The following is a 24,347-nucleotide window of genomic DNA, read 5'->3' as shown; positions in this document are numbered from 1 at the left end:
GTGTATTTTTTTTTTTAACCATTTCAACTGTGTCGTACCATGGCCCTCATCACTTTAACACTATGGGGCCATATTCTTTAGGGAGAGGGAGAAATTTTTAAAAGTGAGAATGAAGAACACAAACCCACACACACAAAAACACATAAAGCCACATAATGAGGTGATATGCTAAATCAACATGGGATCCAATGGGATATGGGATCAACAATCCTTTACATGCCTCATACAATCAGTAATATAACATGATTTGGAGGGGATGGATAATGGTAGAATGAAGTTAGGGTTAAGATTGGGTTGGGGTCAACAAATTCATGTACATGTAAATTCATTCATGTATAAACAGATCACAATATATTTCATCATTGGTTTCCCTCCATTTAATTGCCTTGGCAAATGTCATAGGATCTTATATCAATAAATTCCCTTTTTAAAATCTTAAAAGACAGATGAAATATAAAATGATCAAAGGTACATTGGATGGTTCTATTTTTTAGAGATTACGGATCACAGTAGCATGGGATTGGCTCACATTAAATTTCATCTTGATTGAAGGATTTTTAGCTGTGGTCCAAGATGGCCGCCGCCATAAAAATCCTAAAAATATATATTTTTTTCTAATCAGGATGTAAAGAGGTTACATTTAAAAAATCGCTTCTGATTCCATAGATAAGTGGACACAACACCAAACGGTTACCAAGGGCAACCTGCCTGCACGCATTCCAGTGGCAGGGTCAGTGTGTGCAAATCTTACGGGACCCAGGACACAACACCAAACGGTTACCATGGGCAACCTGCCTGCACGCATTCCAGTGGCAGGGTCAGTGTGGAAAAGAATGCCTATTTTTTGGACTGTCTGTCGACTCGTGCAGACAAATTGGCTAAATGCTAAACAATGCTAAATACTAAACTCACTTTTTGTTACCACACTGGAAATGCATGTTTGAAAATCGAATCCAGCCGATTTTACCATTATTTGGCTTACTGTACAGACGCTGTTATCATCGCTTTAATCGCTTTTAAAAAATCGCTTGAAAAATCGCTTTTTACAAAAACCGCGAATATGATTATAAATCAAATAGTGTCCATTCTGCAATCTGCTCGTCTGTGGTCACAACCCAAGCAGGATCTCAACCATTATTTTAACGGGAAAATCGACACACTTATAAGTCATTTAATCACGAAAACGAGCAGAGATTAGAATGCAGACCATTGCTGGAAATCATTTTAAAGATATTTACAAAATTGACGTTCTATTTCATGAATTCATGACATTCATGAAATGAGCAAGAAATATACAAAATCCATATTTCAGTTGTACATGACAAGACGAATGCAGCACCTGTTGGCGAACGCCCGGGGTTCGTTAGTGGCTCTTTGCAATCGTCTCATTAAACTCGTAAAATGTACCGAAAAAAAATTCAAATTACAGAAAAAACAAAAAATAATTGATTATTAATTTTTAAAAAAATTTTTTATCGTCATGACTTCTGAAATTTTAAAACAAATCCTTCATGAAAGCACAGCACCTTTTCTAAAGACACCAAGCTTTAGTGGATATTTGTGACAGTTCATGGCACCATCCCTCAAAAATGCGTATACATAAATTTTGGAAGAAGAAAAAAATTGGCATGATTTCTGAAACCTGTTAAAGGCCTCGTGTTTTTTCCTTCCACACATCAACAAACGTACACAAAACTCAAACACTGAACTATTTTCACAGATTAACATCAGACTACACAGATAACAAACAAAAGCTTACCTGGGCAGTTGAGTCCCTATGGGCCACCACTTGTAGAATAATAATTTTAACTACTGTTCTACTTCAGAAACTTCAGAAACTCGTTTTAGCAAAATCAATGTTTTATTCACTTTTGAGAATTTGTTGTATACTAAGCCGAGATCTTTAATGAGTCTTTGTTCCAGAGTTTGTTGAAGCTCGTTTGGTCGGTCTTTTGAAGCTCGTTCAGTAGGTCTTTCTGAAGCTCGTTCAGTTGTTGACAATCTCCAGTTGGTTGATCAGTTTCAACTGGTCTTCAGTTTTCACTCCTCTTCAGTTCACTGTCCCAGTCCACTCTCCTCTCTCTCCTCGCAACTTTCTCCTGGTTTTAAAGCCCCAAACTCCTTTGATGTTGCAGAGCATGCAGGGTGTTCCTTATCCAAAAAACCTTATATGGCTTTCTTGGCCAGCAAATACTTATTTCTGTTCAAGAGGTCAAATACTCTGACCTGCTGAAAAAGAATTTGCAGCGTGTGCGCAGTGCCCTGAAAAGAGGCTATTAATGATCGACAGGTGGCGGTCCAAGAGCGTTACACATTCTTGTCTGAAATTAGCTCTCCTGACCACATGTTAATGCTAGTTCTATGCTCTTTTGCTCATTCGTAAAGTAAAACATAATTCCACTTTAAACAAGATTACATTGATATATATTCTAACAATATTGTCAATATGAATATTTAATCCCTGACAGACCTATCTTATTTAATTAATGCAACGCAGATTCAACTATTGGGAACACAGCCTTAACTAAACACAGACTAAGGAAATAACTGAGAAGTTCCTATGGTGTCCTACGTGGACTAATTAATGGGTGCGACCTTTGACCTTTGAAATGATGGAATATTATTTACAAGAAATATTTACAAGTGAGGGGTTCTCAAAACCGTAACAATATTTACTATTCTGTCAAACCTTGACAAAAGGAAGCAAGTTACAAAACATGTTTGGCTGCTTACTTCCTTTTTTTATTGGAAATCAGTTATGTGCTGGTACTTGCATTTGACATGGCAGTTAAAGCTAAAATAAGAATCATATTAAACAATCTCTGTGCCAGTGCATGCCACTTGCCTCTGTGATGTAATTGGGCTGCTAACTCATTTTTCTCAGGTATGTTATTTGCTTCCTTTTGTCGAAGTTGGGTCGTATTACGGTAATCATGTTTTTAGTAGGTGGATGGTGGGGTGGGAGTGGGACCCGTGTGGGATGCGAGGGTCCTTATGAATACATATATTTTTTGTTTGCTTCCGGGGCCACACAATAAATTATAGAGAGCTTCGTAAGCGAACCTCCATGCCAATTGCATGTACATGTAAATCCATTCAAAATTTCACTTTCATTTCAAATTTCACTAAAAAAAAAATGCAAATTTTTCCCCATTCCCTTGGGAACAAAATTTCATGTTGTCATTTCAAATGTCCCTTCCATGATCCGCCATCTTGTCCCTGCCATGATCCGCCATCTTGCTCACGTGATCTTGCTTTGGTCTGGCGCGGCCGATAAATTATTTTCACCTGGTGATTAAAATTATTTTCACCTGGTGATTAAAATCAATAAATAACAATACAGTACTGTTCAGAACGGATTTTGAATTCGAAACCGCTCATCATTTATGCCAGCTACACCGACTTCTTTTTTCCACCAGCTACACCTGCTTCAGTTTTCCGCCAGCTACACCGACTTCATTTAAGCCAGGTACACCGATTTCAGTACGTACCTGCCAGTCGGACCTTCGTACCTGGTCCAGTCGACTCGAAGTCTCGACTATATAGCCTACAGTAGGTATGTCCTGCATTCTATCCCAATCTATCCATTCAATAAAATTAATTTGAATTTTAATTCTAAGCCCAAGATCAAACAACCTAGCCTAGCTAGGCCGAGGCCTACAGATGTTTGTGAGGGCTGCGTACTCGATCGACTGACCATTGTGGACGAAGCTCTCACTCTTCGCAATGCGTATTCATATTACTATATTTTTGTACCTATTGGTGAAAGGAGAAGCATTTGTCTGTGTGTGTGATTGTGTTATATCCACTGCCGCCGCTCACTTGAACAAAAAGGAAGTTGTACAAACCAGACACTGCTCCTCCACGGATATATCCGTGAGTCCGATTTGCATTTAGGAACAGAACAATTCTCGTTAACCATCTTGAAATTGCCACTCTTTTGTCTAAATGCTGAAACCTATGGGATGGGTAAAAGACGATTTGAATCACTGATTTCGTGCGAGCAACATCAAGTTAAAAGTGCCCTTCGAGCAGAACTGAGTCACTGACAACGCACACACAGCGCATGCGCAAAGGCTTCGTTGGCATCCATACGTCATTTCGAAAGTTACGTATTGTCAGTGTAAATTCTCGACATTTTTTACTCCAATTAAGCTTACGCCATCCAAAAGGGCTAGAAATCAACTAGATAAGGATAGCTTATCACCTTCCATTGTAAAGTTCGTTCTGGAGCTACTTGTTAATATTGTTGACGACATTCTGATTGGGCGAGAGGAAGCGAAGCCAGTTGATCCTCTCGAGCAGGTCAGAAATCACGGGGTGAAGTTCTCGCTAATCACGATCATCGCTAATCGCTAATCACGGGGTGCCGTGCCTAAGTTCTTGTCGACCTGCACATGTCTCAGTAATAACATCTCAAATACATGCAACATGTAATAATCGTATATCTGAAACGATCATGAAGCATGTTAAGCTTTTACTTCCAGACAGAGCCTCCCGAAGCGCAAATGTGAAGCGGATGGCACCAGAAGTAAACGACCCTTTCTTTGATCAATCACAAAATGGAGGATTTGCACCCTGACCTCCAGGCTCCAGGTCATATGATCTCGAAGAGCCAATAGAACGGCTCGACAAAGAACACCAACAAGTCAGTTATTTAAACTATCCACCAGTGGGCAGGACGTAAACAGTAAACCATCGTGTTCTGCCGCACGGATGTGTGAAACTTGCACACGACCTCCACATTTTGGGAAAACCCGCAAACGCACTCCAGACTCCCCCCTCCCCCCTGTCAATCATTTTCGTGTTTTCAATGAAATATTTAATTCAAGAAAACATTTTTAAAACAACTTTGAATTGTCCGTTCTTGCAAACGTCAACAGTTAATTAGGCGGTGTATTAATCCAGTGCGTTGTTGGAGAATTTCCACTCAATTGGTTTCTTCATGAAACCCATTTGACGAGTTAAAATAATTTCTTCGTGAACGTGGAAACTCAAAATAGATATTCGTGAAAAATCCGATGGACACGATGCATATTTCACATTTATTTGTCACCGTGGGGGTTAAATATGCAAGATCAGATGAAATTAATCGGGGTATGGGTGGACGAGAGGTCTGGTGCACATCGCAACGAATCAGAACCTTCGCCTCCAGCCTGGGTTCGATTCCAGCTTAGGGGGCGAATTAGCAAAACAATAGTGGGGAGAAACCAAAAGACGTAGCAGCGCTCTGGGAGTCCTCCGTATCTCAGCCAAGCCAATTCCACCCGCAATGTGCTGCCCTGTAAAGAGGAACCGACGGCTATCCCATGGCTTGACCCCACTTTTTTTCCCCCCTCGCAATCACGAATTCATAAATCTCCACAGCCGTCGACGACAGTGGTGACGTCACGTCCATGTTGTGCGCTCCCTTCCTGTTCCATCTCCAGGTGCTGCATGACGTCAACATGCAGCTACACGAGGTAATTATTTGATACCACGTTGTTATAAAGGCCATTTTGCAGGAAAGTCATGACGGACGTCTCAACCGGATTTGTTCGTTGTCCTTGACTTGTGCAGGATGGCCATGGCGGCGTGCAGCCTGCGCGGATTGGCCGTGCCGTTGCTACGACGATTCGATACCGGTAAGGATTTCTTGATCTACGTTTGCAGAACGCACAGGCTATTCTTCGTGTGGTAAAGAGATTCGCAATTCAAAAAACGAAGAAAACATTATTACAGATGCTTGTGGATGACACCATATCGGTGATCCCCAACCTGACACTGACCATAAACGTTCTGGTCGATCACAGATTGTATCACAAAGCTCTCTGATGGACGGAAAGCCGGGTGTCCCTTGTGCTGGCATAACTTGAGGGTGAAGGAGCTGGGGCTCCCACGTCGATCGGAAGAATGGACGCGACAAAAAGCTGGAATTCATCCGAGTTGCTTTAATCAAACCAAACACTCAGGCACTCCGAAAAGCCCGTTTATCGGGCAGCAATATATATACATATTATCCCGGAGCGTTTGCCCAGGAAAGGTGAGAGGGGGCGTGGCCCAGCGTCCTGGCTGCGGCCTGGCAAGTTGAGGGCGAGCCTGCCCGGGCATGCCCGGGCGTCCCGACCGAGGCCTGGCAAGTTGAGCGCGGGCCTGCCCGGGCGTCCTGGACGAGCCCGGCATGGTGATCGCTCCACGTCCTTGATAGGTGCAAGGCGATTGTGAAAACCCAGCGGTAGCCGCTACACACGTCCCCCCAGAATCGACTTGCACCGGCAGGGTCAATTTGAGGGGGGTCCTGATGACCCGGCCGAAGCGACCCCTGGCGGGTCGTGGGAGGGGGTCCGGTGTGGTGGTGGGCGGTCGAGTGGGGGGCACCGTGGACGGGGGGCGGCCTCGCCGTGGCGGAAGGGCCACCCGTGGTGGGTGGTCGACGTCCACGTGCGCCGGCTTGAGGCGGTCCACCGCAATCCGGTCCGACCTGCCGCCGATGTCGATGACGAACGACTTGTCGTCCCGTCGCAGCACCCAGAAGGGCCCGTCGTACGGCGGCCGGAGTGGCCCCCGATGTGCGTCGTGACGCACAAAAACATACTCCGCTGTGCGAAGTGCTGGGGGGACGTAGGACTGGGGGTCACCGTGGTGGGATGTTGGCACGGGGGCAAACCGTCGGGCGGCCTCCTGGAGGTCCGAGCGCTGGTGAGCTGCGGACCAGGGACTGGTAGCGTCGGGCACGAATTCGCCCGGGACGCGTAGCGCCTGGCCATAGACAAGCTCGGCGGTGGATGCCTGGAGGTCCTCCTTGGGGGCCGTGCGGAGGCCCAAAAGGACCCACGGCAGCCGGTCGGCCCAACCGCCGTCCTGAAGGCCGGCCATGAGCGCGGCCTTCATGGAGCGGTGGAATCGCTCGCACAACCCGTTTGCTTGGGGGTGGTAGGCCGTAGTACAGTGGAGCTTGACCCCCAGGTTGCGTGCGACCGCGCCCCACAGCTCGGAGGTGAACTGTGGTCCGCGGTCTGACGAGATGTCCGCCGGTGCGCCGAAGCGGGCGACCCAGGTGGCGATGAAAGCCTGCGCCACGTCGGCGGTGGTGGTGGAGACGAGGGGAACGGCCTCCGGCCACCTGGTGGTCCTGTCCACCATGGTGAGCAGGTGTGTGAACCCCCGTGACGGGGGGAGGGGGCCCACCAGATCCACGTTGACGTGGTCGAAACGTCGTTCGGGCACGGTGAAAGGTGCCAGCGGGGCCTGGGTGTGTCGGTGGACCTTGGCCCGTTGGCAGGCCGTGCAGGTGCTGGTCCAATCGCGGACGTCCCGACGAAGGCGTGCCAGACGAATCGCGCCGACACCAGCTTCTGGGAAGCTTTCCGGCCCGGGTGGGAAAGGCCGTGGAGGGAGGCGAAGATGCGGCGTTGCCAGGTGACGGGCACGATGGGGCGAGGCTGGCCTTGGGAGACGTCGCAGAGCAGGACAGTGTCCGCGAAGGGGATGTCGGCCAGGCGGAGGCCCGTGTCCGCCGCCCGGAGGGCTTGCACCGTGGTGTCGGTGGTTTGGTCCGCCGCCATAAGCGCAAAGTCCACGCCCAGGTGGACCGCGTTCGCGCTGGCCCGGGAAAGACAGTCGGCCACGGCGTTGTTTTTGCCGGCGACGTGCCGGATGTCCGTGGTAAACTCCGACACGGCGGAGAGGTGGCGCTGTTGGCAGGCCGACCACGGCTCCGTGACCTTGGCCATGGCGTAAACCAACGGCTTGTGGTCGACGAACGCCGTGAAAGGTCGGCCCTCCAGGAGGTGGCGGAAATGGCGGACGGCCAGGTGTAGACCGAGGAGCTCCCGGTCAAACGTGCTGTATTTGAGCTCGTTCGGCCGGAGCTGCCGGCTGAAAAAAGCGAGTGGCTGCCAAACCCCGTTCACCCATTGCTCATGTACGGCGCCCACCGCGTAGTCGGAGGCATCCGTGGTGAGGGCAATGGGAGCGTTGAGCACCGGGTGAGCGAGCAGTGTTGCGTCGGCGAGGGCCCGCTTTGAGCTTTGGAAGGCCGCATCCATTGCTGCGGACCAGGCGATGTCGTGCTTGGCCGGCTTGCCCCGGAGGGCTTCGTAGAGGGGCCGCATGAGTTGAGCAGCGCGGGGCACGAAGCGGTGATAAAAATTCACCATTCCCAGGAATTCCTGCAGGGCCTTTATGGTGCCGGGACGCGGAACGTGGTGATGGCCTCGACCTTGGTTGGCAGCGGCACGGCCCCGTTCTTGGTGATGTGGTGGCCCAAAAAATCAACGGCCGTCGTGCCGAAGTGGCATTTGGCCGGGTTGACGATGAGGCCGTGCTCGCTGAGGCGCCCGAACAGTGTTCGGAGGTGGAGGAGGTGCTCGGCCCGGGACGTGCTGGCGACGAGGATGTCGTCCAGGTAAACGAAAAGGAACGGCAGGTCACGCAGCACGCCGTCCATCAAGCGCTGGAACGCCTGAGCCGCGTTCTTGAGACCAAACGGCATCCGCAAGAATTCGTATAAGCCGAACGGCGTGATGACTGCCGTTTTAGGGACGTCGGCCGCCCTGACAGGTACCTGGTGATATCCCCGTATGAGATCAATTTTCGAAAAAATGACCCGTCCCGCCAGATGGGCGGAGAAGTCTTGGATATGCGGGATCGGGTACCTGTCGGGGGTGGTAGCGTCATTGAGACGGCGGTAGTCGCCACACGGGTGCCATCCACCCCCCGGCTTTGGCACGATGTGCAGTGGCGAGGCCCACGCGCTATCGGAGCGCCGCACGATGCCGAGGTGCTCCAACGCGTCGAATTCGGCCTTCGCCACGGCGAGCTTGGCTGGGTCGAGGCGGCGGGCCCTGGCGTAGACCGGCGGGCCCGTGGTTGGTATGTGGTGCTCGATCCCATGCCGTACTGCGACGGCCGAAAACGTCGGCCGCGTGAGGGCCGGGAACTCCGTGAGCAGGCGAGCAAACTCGTTCGCCGCCGGGACGGCGCATGCCAGCTCGGTCGGCGCGGAGCTGCTCAATGTGCATACCAGGGAGCTGAAGGTTTCGGCGTTGATTAAACGACGCCGTTGGACGTCCACCAGCAGTCCGTGTGCGCAGAGGAAGTCGGCGCCTAGCAGAGCCATGGGCACGTTTGCGGTTACAAACGTCCAAGCAAAGCGTTGGCCGCCGAAGCAGAGGGTGACGTTGCGCGGGCCGAAGGTGCGGATGGTCGATCCGTTGGCCGCAACCAAGGAGGGGCCGCAAACCGCGGATTGCCTGTCCTGGTCAGAGGCGGGTATGACGCTCAGTTGGGCGCCGGTGTCGCACAGGAAGCGCCGTCCGGACGCTTTATCCGTGATGAACAGTAAATTGCCCGTGTGGCCGGCGCTCATGGCTGGTAATGAACGCCGGCCCGGCCGTTTCCCGGCCTGCCGAAGGTGCACGGGGGTCGGCATGTCCGGGCCTTCTGTCCGAACCTGGCATGATAGTAACACCACGCTTGGTCAGGTGGAGGCCCCGGTCGTCGTGCTAGAGGTGGTCGGCTCGGTGTAGCGGCCGCCAATTGCGTCGGCAGTTCGGTCGTCGACCGTGCCGGGTGCTCGGGCGCCATGGGTGTTGCGTCGGACGGCGGTGGGTCCCATGTCGCCGCTGCGATGCGCTGTCCTGCGGCGGAGATCTTGTCGGCTTCTCTGGCAAGGGCCCGGGGATCTGTGATCGTCGTGCTTGCCAGGGCGAGGCGTACCGGGTTAGGCAGCTGACGGAGGAACAGCTCCCGGAACAGGAATGCCGGAGAGTGCTCGCCGAGCAGTGAAAGCATGTAGTCCATTCGCTCGGAAGGGCGCGTGTCGCCGAGCTCGGGCAGGTCGAGCAGGCGCCGTGCGCGTTCCGCCGATGGGAGGGCGAAAGCGTCGAGGAGAAGCTTCTTAATCGCGCCGTATTTGTCAGCGGCTGGCGGGCTCTCGAGGAGGCTCAGGGCGCGGGCCGCGGTGGCCGAACCGAGCGCTGCTACCACATGGTGGAAGCGGGTGTCGTCGGCCGTGATGCCTCGCAGGGCGAACAGGGAATCCGCCTGTGCGAACCAAACCGCCGCGTGAGCCTCCCAGAAGGTAGGCAGTTTAAGGGCAACTGCCGTGTCCATGTCGGTAGGTCACCAATGAAGGAGCTGGGGCTCCCACGTCGATCGGAAGAATGGACACGACAAAAAGCTGGAATTCATCCGAGTTGCTTTAATCAAACCAAACACTCAGGCACTCTGAAAAGCCCGTTTATCGGGCAGCAATATATATACATATTATCCCGGAGCGTTTGCCCAGGAAAGGCGAGAGGGGGCGTGGCCCAGCGTCCTGGCTGCGGCCTGGCAAGTTGAGGGCGAGCCTGCCCGGGCGTCCTGGACGAGCCCGGCATGGTGATCGCTCCGCGTCCTTGATAGGTGCAAGGCGATTGTGAAAACCCAGCGGTAGCCGCTACAAGGGTAAGTTAAAAGATCCCAGTGTCTTTCGTGAAGAGCAGGCTCGTTACCGCCGACAAAGTCAGGCCTGTCCTGCCAGTTCGTGAAAGACTTTTCTTTAAAATGTCCCTTGGCCGATCCCACAAGTAGGTGAGAATAATAATTGGCGGGGTTCAAGGAGTCGTCGACGTGAAGCAGCTCGGTAATTAATTAAAGGGAGTGTGGCTTACACATGATCCATGAATTCCTGAGTCCCGTGAAATGGGATGAATAGGGACAGCAAGGTGACTCGGGACTCAAACTGAAAAAAAGTTCGGAAACTTTTTTCGCTGAAAATTGATAACCATACTGATTTGTTGATATTTGGGTTGAAAGTGTTCTCTTGTTTTAAAAAAAAAATCAACTTATAGTCCATATTAACCCCATATATGGGTTAAATAGGAATAAATAGGATTTTTATGGCTGTCCCTATCCACCCCGTTTTACGGGTGAATCGGGACAGTCACTAATACAAAAAAATAATCATCAAGAAATAGGGACAGTTTGGAGAAACTTTTTATCCCATTTTTTTTTTCATTGGCACTGTGGTTTATATTATTATTATGGGTGCATATTAGGTGCATCCATCTGAGCTATCAATTTAGCAATAAGTTGGAAACTCAGGATTGTTTCTTGATTATTATTTTTTTGTCTTGAAGAGGCAGGCGAGTGGAATTTTTTTTGTCTTCTCATAACTGAGGTGGGGGCCTCACGCAAAGGGTTTTATTGCCACGCCCAGCGAACCCTCTGGAACCTCTAGCCACACCCCGTCAGGCGATGTCGCCTCAGCCCTGGTTGGTTGTTGGGGTCTTACCGGCTCCGCCCTTGATGTCTGCTTGACGTGGCCACACCCCTGACCTCGCGCTCCGCCCCCTTTTTGGGCCTTACCTCGTGGCATTTGGGCTGCTTTCAGCATCCTAATGCAAGGGGCAATGGGGTGCAGACAGGATGGGCGCAATGGGGCATGGGGTGCAGACTGGATAGTGTGCAATGGAGTCTATTGGAGGGAGGGCTGCTGAATGAACGGGGCCTACTCTGATTTGTTTTACACAACGCATATGATAACTATTGCAAATGGCCTTATCTCACATATACTAAGAAATAACTAACGTTCTAAGGTGACCTACGTGTTGCTCGTGGACTAACTATGGGGGCAGAACCTTTAATAATAATAATAATGCATTTATTTTATATAGCACTTTTCAGGGAGCCCAAAGACGCTTCGACAGAGTGCAAAACAAAGTGCATAGCAAAACATAAAAACAATTGCAAAAAGACAAGAATCAATAGGGAAATTTTCCAAGCAAAAAGGAGGGAGAAGGAGAAGAGATAGTCAGGGGTTAAATGCTGTGGATTAAATGTTGAATGCAGTGTTGAACAGGTGGGTCTTGAGTGATGTTTTGAATGTGGTGAGTGAGGAGGAGTCTGATGGTGTGAGGAAGTGAGTTCCAGAGGGTGGGAGCAGCGATGGAGAAGGCCCTGTCCCCCCAGGATCTGAATTTGGTCTGGATGGGGGGGGGGGGGGTCAGGAGGTTGGTACGAGCAGAGCGGAGGTTGCGGTTGGGAGTGTGTCTGGAGAGGAGGTCAGCCAGGTAGGATGGGGCCAGGTTATGGAGGGCTTTGTAGGTCAAGAGGAGGATTTTGTACTGGATTCTCTGGGAGATGGGGAGCCAGTGAAGCTTGTGAAGGACGGGGGTGATGTGGTCACGGGTCCGGGAATGGGTGAGTAGACGGGCAGCGGAGTTGTGAATGTATTGGAGTTTATTGGTGATTGTTTAGGGTGAACCATAGAGGAGGCTATTGCAGGAGTCCAGGCGGGAGGTGATGAAGGCATGGATGAGGGTTTCTGCAGCCGTGGAGGAGAGGGATGGACGGAGACGGGCGATGTTTTTCAGGTGAAAGAAGGCTGTCTTTGTGATCTGTTTAGTGTATTTGTCGAAGGAGAGGGTTTGGTCAAAGATGATGCCAAGATTCCGGATGTGAGGGGAGGTGGATACTGGGATACCGTCGATGTTGAGGGCAAAGTAATGGGTGGATTTTATGAGCGTTTTTGGGCCAATGATGATTATTTCAGATTTATCATAGTTAAGTTTGAGGAAGTTGATTTGAAGCCAGGATTTTATTTCAGTGATGCAGTTTGTCAGGATAGAGTGGGTGGCGGTGAGATGGACTTGGTGGAGATGAAAAGCTGGATGTCATCGGCGAAGCAGTGGAATTGGAGACCATGACGGCGGATTAAGTGACCGAGGGGGGACAGGTAAAGGATGAAGAGGAGGGGGCCAAGAACTGAACCTTGGGGGACACCTTGGGGGAGGGGAGCAGTGGGGGATTTGCAGTTATTGATGGAGATGAACTGGCGTCTGTCAGAGAGGTATGATTTAATCCAAGAGAGGGCAGTGCCGGTAACGTTAAAGGTGGTTTCAAGTCTGGTGAGGAGGATGGTGTGATCGATGGTGTCAAAGGCGGCGCTCAGGTCGAGGAGGATGAGAATGTTGAGGTTGCCAGCGTCAGAGGAGAGGAGAAGGTCGTTGGTGATTTTGAAGAGAGCAGTTTCAGTACTGTGGTTGGAGCGGAATCCGGATTGGAATGTTTCATACAGGTTATTGGCAGAGAGGTGATGTTTGAGTTGAGTGGCTACAGCGCGTTCCAAAACTTTCAACAGAAAGGGTAGGTTGGAGATGGGTCTGAAGTGTTGTTTAGGGTGTCAGGGTTTAGTCCAGGTTTTTTCAGAATGGGGGTAACAGCAGCAATTTTGAGGGATGGTGGGACGATGCCTGTAGACAGGGAGGAGTTTATTGTTGCAATGATAAGTGGAGAGAGAGCAGGAAGGGAGGCCTTGACAAAGCTGGAGGGGATGGGGTCAAGAGTGCAGGTGGCAGTTTTCATTCCTATGAGGAGTTCAGAGAGGTCAGTAGGGGAGATTGGGGAGAATTGAGACAGGGGTTGACAGGATAAGGGGGGGCAGGTGGTTTGAGGGGGAGCGGGTGCGGCAGTGGTCAAGCTGTTGTAGATGTTTTCAATTTTGCGTTGGAAGAATGAAAGGAAGGAGATGCAGTTGTCTACTGTGAATGACTGGGTGGTGGTGTTCAGGGGGCTGAGGAGTTTGTTTATTGTAGAGAAGAGTGCTTTTGGGTTTCCGGAGCCAGAGTGGATAATTTGAGAGTAGTCGGCGGAGCGGGCGCGGGAGAGGGCATCTTTGTAGTGTTGTAGGTGGTCCTTGTAGGCTTGGGAGTGAATTGTGAGACCTGTTTTATTGCGGAGTCTTTCAAGTTGGCGAGCACGAGTTTTCATCAGGCGGAGTTCAGGGGTAAACCAGGGAGCAGAATGGGTGAAAGAAACTGTTTTGGTTTTTACAGGCGCAAGCTGGTCAAGGCAGGAGGAGAGAGTGTGGTTGTAGTAGTCAGTGAGGTCGGAAGGGGTGTGGAGGTCAATGAAGGGAGAAGTGGACATTTTTTCAGAGGGTGGATGAGAATGAGGTAGGTGAAAGAGCGTTCAGCTTACGGAAGTTGATAGTGCGATAATGCCTTGGTGCTGGGGCAGGGATGTTGATGGTCATGGTGATGGCTAAGTGGTCAGAGAGGGTGAGGTCGGAGCCAGAGAGATGGTGCAAATATGTACACTTTAACCTTTATTAATCAAATATGTACACTTTCAAAACCGCAACAATATATTGTTAAATATGGCTATTAAATTCTGTTAAATTAACTATTAAACACAAATGTATTGCTATTAAATTAATTGAGGGCATTGTACTCCAACGAATGTTTCAATTTCATGTCTCCATCTTCTCTTTGTTCCACCTCTAGTTCTTCCCGGGCCTTCTCTTTGTTGTGATTTTGTAAAGCCAGTTCGGTCTTGTTGGTGCGTATCCAGCCCAGTTCCATTTCAGTTTTGTCATTGTCACCAGAACGTGAAGGAATTTTGTTTTCTGTCTGATCTATTGGTTTATCTTTTTGTCTTGTACTTGTCTGGTTTTTTTTTTATGCCTCCGCCGACGAAGTCGCCTGAGGCGTTTTGTTTTTGGATTGTCCGTCCATCGGCGAGTCTGTACGTCGGTCCGTGATAGGTTTTCGTTACCGCGATAACTTGAGAACGGCTGAAGGAATTTAAGTCAAACTTGGTGCAGGTATGTAGAATGAGGTAAAGATTAACTGATTCGATTTTGGGGTCAGGAGGTCAAAGGTCATGTCAGGTAAAGATCCTGTTACCGTGATAACCTGTGAACCAGTGATGGGATTTTGACCAAAGTTGGTATAAGCATGTATTTCGATGAAAAGATGAACTGATTAGATTTTGCCGTCAGAGGTCATGTCAGGTAAAAATGTGATACTTGAGAACAGCTGAAGCGATCAAATCAAACTTTGTACAAGTATGTATAATGATGGATTAATGTGGGTGGCGGCATATCGGTCGACGTCGCGACATTTGATGTGCCGTTGTAGTTTTTTTTTGTTTGTTTGTTTGTTTTTTTACTCTGCACTTACAAAGCGAAAAGCAGGGTTAGGCATTCGATAACGTCCGTACGTTTGGCGTGCGTGTCTGCATTTTTGGCTCACCTGGAAGGAAGTTCAGGGGAGCTCATGCAATGGCACGTTGTCAGTCCGTAAACACTTGCAACTTCTTCTCCAAAACCGCTGATGGGATTGCGACCAGATTTGGCACAAATGATATTTGTTGTGTTGTGACTAAAGTTTGTTCACAGCATTAAAAAAAATCGGGGTCGAAGGGGTCTACCAGGGGGTCAAAGTGGATCCAGGTTTGAACCCCTCCCCACCACCCCCCCCCCCCCCCCCCCTAAAATAGGAATTTCCTTTTTTTTTCTCTGAAAATACACACAATATTTAGATGAAACTTGATCACAACCTTCATCACCCGTGATGTACCGAAGGTAATCATGGCACTAAGAAAATCAAAGCTTAAAGGGGTCTATGGGGGTCAAAGTGGATCCAGGTTTGACCCCCCCAAAATAGGTATTTGCTCTTTTCCCTGAAACTACACACACGAAGTCAACAATCATAATAGGCTTCCTCACTTATTTGATATTTTATCTCTTCTTGATACCCCATAGAAGGATATGATACCATCTCAGTGCAAACTGTGCAGTTAGAAGATGGCACAACAGCATACATCCATCTGGCGGCATCGAGTGCCTCACACACTCCGGATGGTCATTCACGGGGCTCAGCACATCCGGCCATCATGAACGTAGACTCTGATGCTTTATGTGCGTTGGAACAATATGCCACAGTGGTGAGTAAACCTGTCACAAAATAAATGCTCTTCATGGTGAGATTTTTCACAAACTTCATGCCACCGGCGACTGCCATGATGTTTTCGGGTTTACCGTCCAGCTGTCCGTCCGCCCATGATAGGTTTTCTTTGCCGTGATAACTTAAGAACGGCTGAAGGAATCTAAATCAAACTTGGTACAGGTATGTATTATGATGCAATAATGAACTGATTTGATTTGGGGTCAAGAGGTCAAAAGTCAGAGTCTGTAATAGGTTTATAACTTGAGAACGGCTGAATGAATCCAAGTCAAACTTGGTACTGGTATTATAATGATGTAAATATGGAACTGATTAGATGTTGGGGTCAAAAGCTGTGGTCAGGTCAGTCTTGTGGGACTGCCACTGATAACATGTAACCCAGTGCTACCTGCCTCATAGTCGGGTTGTCGGCGACTAAACCGACACCCATCACTAGCTTTGCTCGTTGGCAGGGTGACTGTGACACTTGCCAGGACCAAAAACAACACCTGGTAAAGGGCGGATGAGCTCCTGTGGGGAGCCAACGGCCATCCAGTAAGGAGATGGTGTCTCCGAAAAAACACCCATCCGGATTGGACCGGTTCAAGTCATACCAAAGACTTTAAAAATGGTACTTGCTGCTTCTTTGCTTGAAAAGGATAGAGCACGGACAATCCCCATTGGATGGCATCCATGGGGAGGAGGAAATTTCTCTTGACCAAATGCCCCGCTGAGTTCGATGAGAAAAGCTGCGCCATTGTTATGACGTCGCTGGTCCCCAGAGTATCCCGGGAAGTGACAGTGGTGACGGCACTTCCACCAAGCTCAGTGGCTGTGTTAAGTGTTTGTCTCATCAGTGTGTATGCGTGCGTCCATGCGTGCGTGCGCTCTTTTCCGAGCCTAAGCTCATGTATTTCAAATATAAATAAATAATAATAATAATAATGATAAAGGTCAAATGTCAGACGTCCCGTTGGGTAAAAATTCTGTTACTGAGCTAACTTGTGAACCAGTCATGGGATTTTCACCAAACTTGGTATAAATTATATGGTATGATGCAAAGATGGACTGATTCGATTTTGGGGTCAAGACGTCAAAGGTCAGAGGTCTTGTTGTGTAAAAATGTGATACTTCACAACAGCTGATTGGATTTGAAGCAAACCCGGTACAAGTATGTATAATGATATAATGTGGGCACAGGCATATCGGTCGACGTCGCGACATCGAAGAGTGCCGTTCTAGTTTAAATAGAAAACAAATAAATTGGTATGTCTTTTGACTGCCTTGATTATAGACCTTTTCACGATCCCTCCTTTGTCACTATCCTGTAAGATTGTATTATTGCTACTTGTTTAACGGCACCAGTTATTACCATCGCCAGAGGCGAGGTATTACATTTGAGTCCGTTTGTTTGTCCAAGTCCCAGGATAGACAGCTTAAAGGTGAGTATCCTGTAAAATAGGCCGTGATTGATTAATTTTCGGAGGTTTTTGATGTATCTGTCATTCATTCCTATTGTAGAACACGGGAGGCGAAGAGAGAGTGTCGTTGGATGATGTTGGCAATGACAGGCTTCGAAAGGTGCGCTTGGTTTGTAGATTACACCATTTCTAATTATGGATTAATTGCCAAAATTCAGCCATTGGTTAAAAATATGACGTGACGTCAAATGTTTATTGGCCAATCTTGACATTGCTGGCTCCACATAAATGATAAGCAAAGTTTTCTGAGCATAATTTATTCTTTGTTTCACCCACTCAAACCTACCCTGAATCTCCAGCCTCCCTTCTTGTAATCCATTTTGCTTTTCTTGTCTTCATGTTTGAAGTCATTTTATTTAATCATGTCTTATTTAATTTATTGCATATTTTTATGTGTACATGCAAAAAAGAAATCCCTCCCTCCCTTTTAAAAAATTATTAAATTCGTGCTCGGACATCTAATGTCCTTCAGCTCCACTGTTGGTGTCACTGATGCCACATTATTTCTTAGCATATGTCGATTCACATCAGATACTGCTCTTAATCCAGTAGTATACGATGAATCAAAACTTGTATTCACTACTTAGTTTTTTTTTTCTTGAATTTCTTCTGAAAGTGTCATTTGGGCTTTGATTTCAATTATTTTTCTCCACCAATTGAACTCGTAGTTGCACAACTTCGTGTTTTCTTATAGAAATAGTTTTTCCACTTTTTGTACCGTTGCTTGTGGATTTTGTGTTTTCAGCCCTCAAGGCCAGTAGGAGTGACGCAGGTAGGGGAGAAGGCCTTTCGCTGCAACTATGTAGATTGTGGCAGACTTTACACCACAGCACACCACCTCAAGGTAACTTTACCTGTTTCCTGATATTTGTTGGAAATGTTGCAGCATATTTGTGAGAAATGCAGTGAACATGCCTTACTCGTCTTTATTAATGAGTATACACTAAATGATCAAAAGTATGTGGACACCCGAATATCGAACATCTCATTCCAAAATAATGGGCATTAAAATGGAGTTGGTCCCCCCTTTGCTGCTATAAAAGCCTCCACTCTTCTGGGAAGACTTTCCACGAGATGTTGGAACATTGCTTCCATTCAGCCACAAGAGCATTACTGAGGTCGGGCACTGATGTTGGGTGATTAGGCCTGGCTCGCAGTCGGCGTTCCAATTCATCCCAAAGGTGTTCGATGGGGTTGAGGTCAGGGCTCTGTGCAGGCCAGTCAGGTTCTTCCACACCGATCTCGACAAACCATTTCTGTATGGACCTTGCGTTGTGCACGGGGCCATTGTCATGCTGAAACGGGAAAGGGCCTTCCCCAAACTGTTGCCACAAAGTTGGAAGCACACAATTGTCTAGAATGTCATTGTATGCTGTAGCGTTAAGATTTCCCTTCACTGGAACTAAGGGGCCGAGCCCGAACCATGAAAAACAGCCCCAGACCATTATTCCTCCTCCAACAAACTTTACAGTTGGCACTATGCATCCGGGCAGGTAGCGTTCTCCTGGCATCCTCCAAACACAGATTCGTCCGTCGGACTGCCAGATGGTGAAGCGTGATTCATCACTCCAGATAACACATTTCCACTGCTCCAGAGTCCAATGGCTGCGAGCTTTACACCACTCCAGCCGACGCTTGGCATTGCGCATGGTGATCTTAGGCTTGTGTGCGTCTGCTCGGCCATGGAAACCCATTTAATGAAGCTCCCGACGAACAGTTGTTGTGCTGACGTTGCTTCCAGAGGCAGTTTGGAACTCGGTAGTGAGTGTTGCAACTGAGGACAGATGATTTTTAAGCGCTTCAGCACACGGCATTCCCGTTCTGTTGGCTTGTGTGGCCTATCACATCGCAGCTGAGCTGTTGCTGCTCCGAGACATTTCCACTTCACAATAACAGCACTTACAGTTGACCGGGGCAGCTCTAGCATGGTAGAAATTTGACAAACTGACTTGTTGCAAAGGTGGCATCCTATGACGGTGCCATGTTGAAAGTCACTGAGCTCTTCAGTATGGCTCATTCTACTGCCAGTGTTTGTATATGTAGATTTCATGGCTATGTGCTTGATTATATTATATATACCTGTCAACAATGGGTGGCTGAAACAGCCGAATCCACTAATTAGAAGGGGTGTCCGCATACTTTTGATCATGTAGTGTACTACTGAAAGTAGTTTTAATGCTATTGGAAGAAATGACAACATTTTGAGGGTTATGACTGAAAGCCTAAGCAACGGGGGTTCATATCGACCTGCATATGTATGTCGCCCTCCCGCTCTTGGTACTCTGAATCGTGTGGTGAAGCAGTTGCTTTAATAAAACTTGCCTTGTCCACCTGAAGACGACCTCAGATCATTCCACAAAGCTTGCAACAAGTGTGTATGCTCGAGAGAGAGCCAGAAACAACATCTGTCCAATCTCAAGAATGAGCTTTCTAAAACCTGATGGCGCCTTGTCACCCCATATTGCCTGCCCTTGTTTGTCCGTCTCCATATGTTTTCTCCCTCCATCCTGATGTTGGCGTTTCCCCTTTCTCATGTTGTTCCCTTTGTTATGTTGTGCCATGATTTCTTCTGTGTCATGGCTCTTTCCCGAGCTTAGACCATGTTGTAAAAATGTTTTTTTTTTACCCCTATTCAAACAATGCCCCCACATTCATGGATTCGATATTTGCGGCATTCTCCAGGAATGTATACCCCGCAAATGTCAGGGTCCGACTGTATATGTATATCTGAGTGACAGATGTCTGTCCGTTAGTCTGTTCGCGGTTTACACTGATTGGCTGCGTGAGGCTAGGTGCAATGTGAATGGCTCCTGACATTCCACCACACAGCCATTTATTGCAAAGTATACCTCATAGACCAAGGATTGAATAATGTATCGTCGAGGCGTATTAAAAGCTGATATTCAAAATCTGAATCCATATTTGACAATTGTAACTAATGGCCTAAATAATTGTCAAAATCTAGACTGAAATTGGAATTTGTTTTCGGAAAAAGCGATATTTTTTTTCTAACCCGATTAAATTCAGTAACCTGTTATTGACTCCACTGGATGCGAGGTAAAATGGCTCCAAAAATACTTTTTTCTCTCTTTTAAGGGTAATTATTGTGTGCCTGATTTTATTTTCCACCGTACAGGGACACCAGTAGTGATCTTTGTGGATTTGGGTTCTACTTATTGTGTCGACTTTTGTTGCTCCCGTGAATGTCATTGTCTGTTCTGTGTTCTTGCTCTTCCACGAGCCTCGATGATGTTTGAAAAACGTAGGGGCGATACCCCTGGCGCTCACCTGGTAGAATAAACAGTATACTGCACTGACTAAAGGTATTTTAAACCAATTTCAATGGTTGCTGGAAGACAGGACAGCATGTAGAATCATACGAACATAATCTAAAGACTTTAAACAAACAAACAAAAAATATCTATTTTGGGGGCAACCACCCCCACCCCCCCCCCTCCCCCAACCCCCTTTGACTTCGATTTTCATAGTGCCGTGAACAAACATTGGTACATCATGGGTGATGAAGGTTGTCGTCAAGTTTCATCGAAATAGTGTTTTTAGCTTCAGAAGAAAAAGCAACTTCCTATATTGGGGGGTCAAACGTGGATCCACTTTGACCCCTGGTAGACCCCCTTAAGCCACGATTTTCTTAATGTCGTGAACAAACTTTACTCCCCTCCCTCACCTGATGGACCCTTGTCATTTATGGCTCGTAATTGTCGACAAAAAATGGCCATCTCCACGTAATGTTTTGCGAAATTCTGAAGCCACACTTACGACTTGGATGTTTTGTTTTATATTTTTTGTTTTTGGATAAGTATGTGAAGCAGAAATTTGAGGGTCACATTGTGTACTTTTGTTACTTTTAATAACTTTTTCACCTTGATGATTTGGGGATGGTAGGGCACTTCTGGGGTATTGCCACCTAAAAAGCATGTTCAGCCACAGCCTGAACCAACTCTTCTCTCTTGACTGGTAGCCGCTTGTCTTTTGTGGCCCTGTCTCATTCCTCCAACGTCTCTCTCTTCCCCCAACCATCACCTTTTCCTATTCTAGTTTAACCAGGTACATTACTACCAAAACTGTAAAGAAATTTAACCAGGTAACCAGGTGCATTACATCCTTTTTTATTCCTTTTTTCAACTGTACAGATATGCCAGACTAGCACAATAATTGAGTTCCATTTTCTTGTTCATGTTTTTTTTTTTGTATTTAACTCTCCATTGAATGTTTTTTTTTCTGATAAAAATTGAGGGTTGTTTTGTTTAAATGTTCCATTCAATCTCATTAGGATGAATATTTTTGCTTATTTTCCCCTAATTGGTCCCCACTAGCATGTTTGTGTTTTTGCCTTTCTCTCTTCTTCCATTTCCACACTTAGAGGAGCAGCAGTTGTGAAGCAGTCCATGGCCATTCGGTGCCTTGATTTGTGGTGTTCCTCATGCGTCTACAATTGTATGCACTGGTCACACTATTTGACAGCGACTTAGCGTGGGTTTAAATCAGCAGGCCTCTCAATGTAGGATAATGCTGTCAGGGCTGCAAGGGATAATTTTGGTTTCATTGAATGTGGCAGGATTCACTCTAATCTACTAAAGGTACATTCTTTCAATGTGAGCAGAATATCGGTCTGTGAGCAGTGCTAAGCAGTGCATTGTTTTGGATTTGTGCGAAAATGCTTGTTTTTTTTGTTCCTGTTCCCAAAATTCAATACTTTCAGGTAGTTAATAATTATTTTTTGTGTGTTTGTTTACTTCGATTTTTCTTGGAAATTGTTTGGGAGGCAGGAAGGAGAAATGGACTATTTGAACCTGGAAATGCATGATGATTGATGACTTCAATATGGTGGTGGAAATGCAAATGCGTCATGCCATTCCAACATCGTCATAGGACTCAATTTAGATGTTCCTTTTAAGCTTTAAAATGGTGTGGCGATGTTTAACCGAATAATTTAAACAAAACTATCGGAATAAAATGATAAATTTTCCCAGGTTTGGTTAAATTTAACTGTTTATTTTGTCCATGGTTTGCTCATTTAGGTCCTGTGTGTTAAATCGCAATGCTCACCCTTCGCAAAATAATGAGCATTGAACATAAATTGGAATCTGGCCATGGCACTGGTATATAGGCATCCTCTTAAAGGGAATAAAAAAAACCATGAAGTTTATTCCACTAATAAACAAGTGCAAGCAGGTGAGAAAACAAGCTTTATTTTGCTGTGCCTGTGAAGTGTTGAAAGCATGGTTTGAAGTTAAATGATTAATTAATTTATTTATTCAGCCAGCCTTTCTTTCAATGGCATTTTTGTGACAAGCTGCACATAACTCACTCTGCAAAATTAGAGGTGGATGACAATCTCAATTTTGTGGGATTTTTTTTCCGACTGATCAGATTTGACCACATTTGCACAAATTTGACCATTTGTTTAAATATTAGAAACACCCGCTCCCTTTTAGGAGAAGCCTGGGGGGTTTGGAGGGGAGGGGCAGTGGGGAAGATGGGGCAAATCGATTTTGTGCCGTGGCTAATAATCCCTCCTGTCTGCAGCAGGGGTCAGTAAACCACTTGCACTGTGGCACGTGCACAGGCCAAAATCATTAATCTCCCCTTCCCCCGTCGCAAGGGGGAGGGGATGTATTTTGTACCCATGACCTAACTCTGGGTACTACCACGTATGCTAATTTTGGTGGAGATTGGCACAGTCCTGTTTTTTTTTATATATAATTTTCAGATGTGCACACATACAGACAATAATTGCCTTATTTAATATACGTAGTAGGATTTTCATAATCTGTATAAATCAGGCTTTCAGAAAATATGATGCATTTAGCAGTTTTTAGGCTAATAGGATCACAACACAGAGATTATAGACAGAAAAATGCATTTTTACTATACATGGTGTTTATAAAGTCTCTATTTCAGAGAAATAACAGGTAACTAAATAGATAGGGACTTTATAAACACCCTTTACTGTACAGTATTTTGCTGAATATTATTATTTATACCATTGAAGGTATCCGTGGTGTTGGCTTAGCGGTTAGGGTGCTGGCTTGGGATCCTAGGATCCTGGGTTCGAATCCCGGTCGATCGCTGAATTAACGCCAGGGGGGTTGACTCAGCCTGTCATCCTTCCGAGGTCGGCAAATTGAGTACCAGCTTGCTGAGATGAATGATCACGGTGTGTACCCCGATTTAGAATAGGTACACCGTATCCCTGCGCATCGTAAGAGCGTGACCAAGGGTTTGTGTCAGGAAGGGCATCCGGCCATTAAAACATTGCCTCAAACAGGGAACCATGATTGTCATGGGGCCCGCAAGGCTAACCCCCGCTCTAGCGGGGAAAATGGCCTTAAAACGATCATTCATTCATTCATTCATTCATACCATTAAAGGTGTTGCTAAGGAGCATGTTGGACTTTAATATCGGCATCCTCCCATCTAAATTTCTGCCCTGGGATATCAGAATATCCAAGCCAATGAGTTACATTATTGTTTGTTATTGAATAGAGAAGAATCCTGCTGACTGGTAATCATGGAGTTATCCCAGTAATTGTACTGACGAGAGAGAGAGAGAGAGAGAGACAGACAGACAGACAGACAGACAGACAGAGAGAGACAGAGAGCCTCCTCAGCGTCGACGAGTCTGGCATTTCACTCAGGCCAACTGGCACGGTCTTCAAGCAGCCATCAATCATCTGGACTGGTCTCCCATCTCTTCCGCCTCTGACATAAACCCATCCTGGGAATTCTTCCAAAGTAAATTGCTCTCTCTCATGCACAGATTTATCCCATCTCGTCTTCAGTTGTCATACCCTTCCTCCCGTCCATGGTACACGGAATCTTGTGGTGAGGCTATTGCCCAGAAACAACTTGCTGCAAAAGCAAACCCAACGGAAGGAAATCTCATTTCCTTTCACAAAGCCCGAAACAAGTGTGTGTCCACCCTCAGCAGAGCCAGGAAACAATATCTCTTCGTTCTCAGGACCGAACTCTCTTATCTGTCTCCCTCTTCCAAATCCTGGTGGCGTCTGGTCAAATCTGTTTCTGGTGTTTGTTCCCCCTCCATCCCCTCCCTCACCTCAAATGGCCACACGGCTGACTCCGCACGTGAAAAAGCTGAATGCCTCAACTCTGTGTTTGCCTCTAAATCTTGTGTCCCAAACCCCAAACCCAT

General features: G+C 47.2%; 1 protein-coding gene across 1 annotated transcript; it reads left to right on the top strand.

Annotated features, from left to right (window-relative positions):
* Nucleotides 1-782: 782 nt before the first annotated feature.
* LOC137429808 (zinc finger protein 143-like) lies at nucleotides 783-18,038 on the top strand. The gene is made up of 5 exons (XM_078770807.1): nucleotides 783-817; nucleotides 5,560-5,624; nucleotides 15,512-15,693; nucleotides 17,214-17,273; nucleotides 17,919-18,038. Exons 1-5 carry the CDS (start codon nucleotides 783-785, stop codon nucleotides 18,036-18,038), a joined length of 462 nt encoding a protein of 153 aa, XP_078626933.1.
* The last annotated feature ends 6,309 nt before the right edge of the window (nucleotides 18,039-24,347 follow it).

Source organism: Myxine glutinosa, chromosome 1 (genome assembly GCF_964187855.1).
Source record: "Myxine glutinosa chromosome 1, kmMyxGlut1.1, whole genome shotgun sequence".
Lineage (NCBI taxonomy): Eukaryota > Metazoa > Chordata > Myxini > Myxiniformes > Myxinidae > Myxine > Myxine glutinosa.
The sequence above is the reverse complement of the archived record's forward strand: the minus strand, read 5'-3'. Positions and strand labels throughout refer to the sequence as shown.